This window comes from Simochromis diagramma, unplaced genomic scaffold, assembly GCF_900408965.1.
Source record: "Simochromis diagramma unplaced genomic scaffold, fSimDia1.1 OVJJ01000510.1, whole genome shotgun sequence".
Classification (NCBI taxonomy): domain Eukaryota; kingdom Metazoa; phylum Chordata; class Actinopteri; order Cichliformes; family Cichlidae; genus Simochromis; species Simochromis diagramma.
Genome location: NW_024387326.1, coordinates 3,394,740 through 3,397,925, shown reverse-complemented (window position 1 = coordinate 3,397,925; position 3,186 = coordinate 3,394,740). Strand labels below are relative to the sequence as shown.

The window sequence follows — 3,186 nt, the reverse complement described above, 5'->3', positions numbered from 1 at the left end:
TAACATAAACAAATATAAATCAAAAATGAAATTCCTTGAAGAATCCATCCAAGTAAACATTAACAAAAAATGTAAAGTGCTATTACAACTAAGTGTTAATAAAATAAAGTACAGCTCTGCAGTGTCCATCAATGGAACACTTTTAGTACAACCTGAAAAAAGGAATTTACTCATCTAAATAAAAGTGCTTATGAGACTCAACCAAAATGTCAAACATTCTCATATCAGAGATTTTACATGTCTAGTGTTTTCTCAGTGTTTATTTTTCAATTTCCAGATTTTTGTGCAGGAATACAAGCTGATCGACATGGTCAGCTCTCAGGACACTTCTCTGTGCATTTACTATGTCTCCTGCAGAGGAGAAAACTCTCTCTGCAGAGACACTTGTTCCAGGAATGCATAGGAAACTCCTTGCTACTTTGGATAGCTGAGGGTATTCCTGTTCATGGTCCTTCCACCAACTGAGAGGATTTCCTGTGAGAGGCAAAGGGGTCTCATCTCTATACCTCTTGATCTCAGCTGCAGCAACATCATGTTCTGATTTTGGTGCAGTATTGTCACTAGTAGAGGCAAACGTAGCTCCGAGCAAGTCCACCAATGCACATGAGGTCCTCTGTCTCTTTAGGGGTGGCCGAGGGATGGAGTCAAAGTTGTCTTTGATATGTGGGTGATGAGCCTCCTCTGTGGCATTCTCTTCCTCCACCTGTTTGTCAGTCTCCTCATTCTTTTGCTGCTGAAAAACATTAAATTCAAATAGTATTAATGTCAGAAAGTCAAAATTCAAATCCAAGATTCACCCTGTTTTTCACTAATATTTGATGACAAATGTCATCAATATGCATTTTTTTTTTTGCTTTTTACTTTATTCACTTGCTTATAACTTCAGTTGAATTTTTCCAAATAAATTAATTTATTTACTTACATTTTCTTCCTTCTTTATCACAGTCACCACAGTGTCCAACAGTCTGGAATAGGTCTCACTGGTCTCTGCTTCAGACAGGAAGGGCAGGTCCTTAAACCGAGGATCAACAGTTGATGCCATCCATAGTGTCTCCCTCTCATTTACATCTCTTTCCCAGATCTTCTGCTATGGCAGTCTTAATGTCCCTTACTGTCGGTGTATCATCAACACTTTCTTGCGCACCCATCACAAGCTTGGCATGAAGAGGAGCAATGATGGACAGGGTTGGCATACTCTCCTCTGACATCACCAGGGTGGCGTCCTTCATAGGGCTTGAGTGCCCTGACAACTTCTTCTGCACATGTGATGTCAGATTCACTTAATGTGAAAATTTCTTTTTCACTCTTCCTAACTTCTGCAGAAAGCAGAGCTGCACAGATGGCTGGTTGCTGTTCTAAAAATCGTTCTATCTTATCATAGGAGCTGTTCCATCTTGTAATTATGTCCGTGATCAATCTGAGCTGGTAGCTGAAGGAGGCACTGTTTCTGCTTCAACTGGTTGCTGGCTGTGGTGCTGCGCCTGAAAAAGGCTGTTACACGTCGGATCCTCCCGAGAAGTCGCACCACGGATTGTATTTTCAGTGCTTTCTGTGAGGCGAGATTCAGACTGTGTGCAAAACATTGTATGTGCGTCATGCCTGCAAGTCTAGCCGCGAGAGCCATGTTTGGTGCATTATTGGTAACAACAACAAGGTCCTTTGCGTTCAATCCCCATTCAGCCACAGCGTCAGTTAGTAACGCTGCAATGTGCTCACCTGTGTGACTGTCATGCATGGCTCGGGTTTGTAGTACATGAGACTGAAGGTTCCACTGGTCCGTTATGTGATGTAACAGTTACGTACGATTCAGTGGCTCTCGAAGTCCAAGCGTCGCATGTCAGAGCAACTGTCTCAGCCGAGCTGAGAGAGTCCAGCACTGTCGCTTTGACTTCTTGGTACAACTTTGGCAGAGCGATGTCCGTGATGTGTTGTCGAGAAGGAACGGTGTAACGGGGCTCCAGCGTTTTAATCATATTACGAAATCCTTTATTCTCCACAACACTCAGAGGGCGCATGTCTTTGCAAATAAAAACAAGTACTGACTGCGTTATTTTTGTTGCACGAGTTGAAGTTGCTGGTAGTTTCGAAAAGTTAACTTCTTCAATTGTCCGTTGAGAGGGATCACCTCGTTTCGTTTTAAAATTAGCATTTGACGCTACGTCGCTATGGTGTCTAGACACGCGTGTTCGTAAATTTGTTGTGTTACCGGAATATTTGACTCTGGCGGTGCAGATTTTACAGACTGCATAGCTCTTGTCATAGTCTTTACTGCCTTCTTTTGTCCTAAATCCAAAATAAGTCCACACATCAGCTTTGAAAGCTGCGGGGGCCGGCTGTATCCTCTCCTCTTCAGTCATCAGTTAGCTAGCATCACACACGTCCACTGACTGTTCTACTTCGTTCTTTTGGCAAACTAGACGCTTCTACAGTTATCGCGAGACCTCGTTTTTACGTTATAGTAAAGGCGGTGAAAACTGCAAAACAGTGGCCGGAGTTTGAATTCCAACATACAAAAGAAATAAACAATAAATGCATGTCATTTTTCAATTTAAAAAAAAAAAAAAAAAATCGATAACACTGATTTTAAATATCGATTCAGTATCATTGCGCGAAATATCGCGATATTTCGTTGTATCGATATTTTCTTACATCCCTACTGGATATGTAAAGCGCTTTGGGGTCCTTAGGGGCTAGTAAAGCGCTATATAAATACAGGCCATTTACCATTTATTTACCATACAGAGTTGGTCACAACGTCAATGGTATGTGCCTTTTTTCACGTCACGCTGTGCGCCACGTTATTGTTTACATGAGATGAATAGCAGAATGGCAGATAGATTAACAGTATTTTGTCTCTGACTATCTTCAGGTTTTACACGCTTACATACACACACGCAGTTACTGTCGATCCATTTAGAAAGGTAGAGGCATCACGGTGTGATTATTTTACATGTAGTTGTTTTTTTCCTGTGTAATAATATTCAACATTGCTATCAATACATTTTTCAACAAATGCCTCTCTGTGCAAAATGGGTTTAAACACATAAACAGCTGTGGGATCCTGTTTGTCTGTGATTTAGACGGGGAACAAATTGTGGCAGGTACGGCCTGATATTATTTGTATCCCACACTAACTTTACTGTATAAAGAGATAACATCTCCAAAATATCAGGAGTAGTTAGTCAT

At 41.2% G+C, this 3,186-nt stretch overlaps 1 protein-coding gene across 1 annotated transcript; it reads right to left on the bottom strand.

Moving 5' to 3' along the window:
- Positions 1-258: 258 nt before the first annotated feature.
- Positions 259-2,531, bottom strand: LOC120717788 (E3 SUMO-protein ligase ZBED1-like). Its single transcript, XM_040006026.1, has 2 exons — positions 923-2,531; positions 259-733 (listed from the first exon to the last, which is right to left on the bottom strand). The coding sequence occupies exons 1-2, from the start codon at positions 1,040-1,042 to the stop codon at positions 260-262; spliced, it is 594 nt and encodes a 197-aa protein (XP_039861960.1). The 5' UTR covers positions 1,043-2,531; the 3' UTR covers position 259.
- Positions 2,532-3,186: the final 655 nt, after the last annotated feature.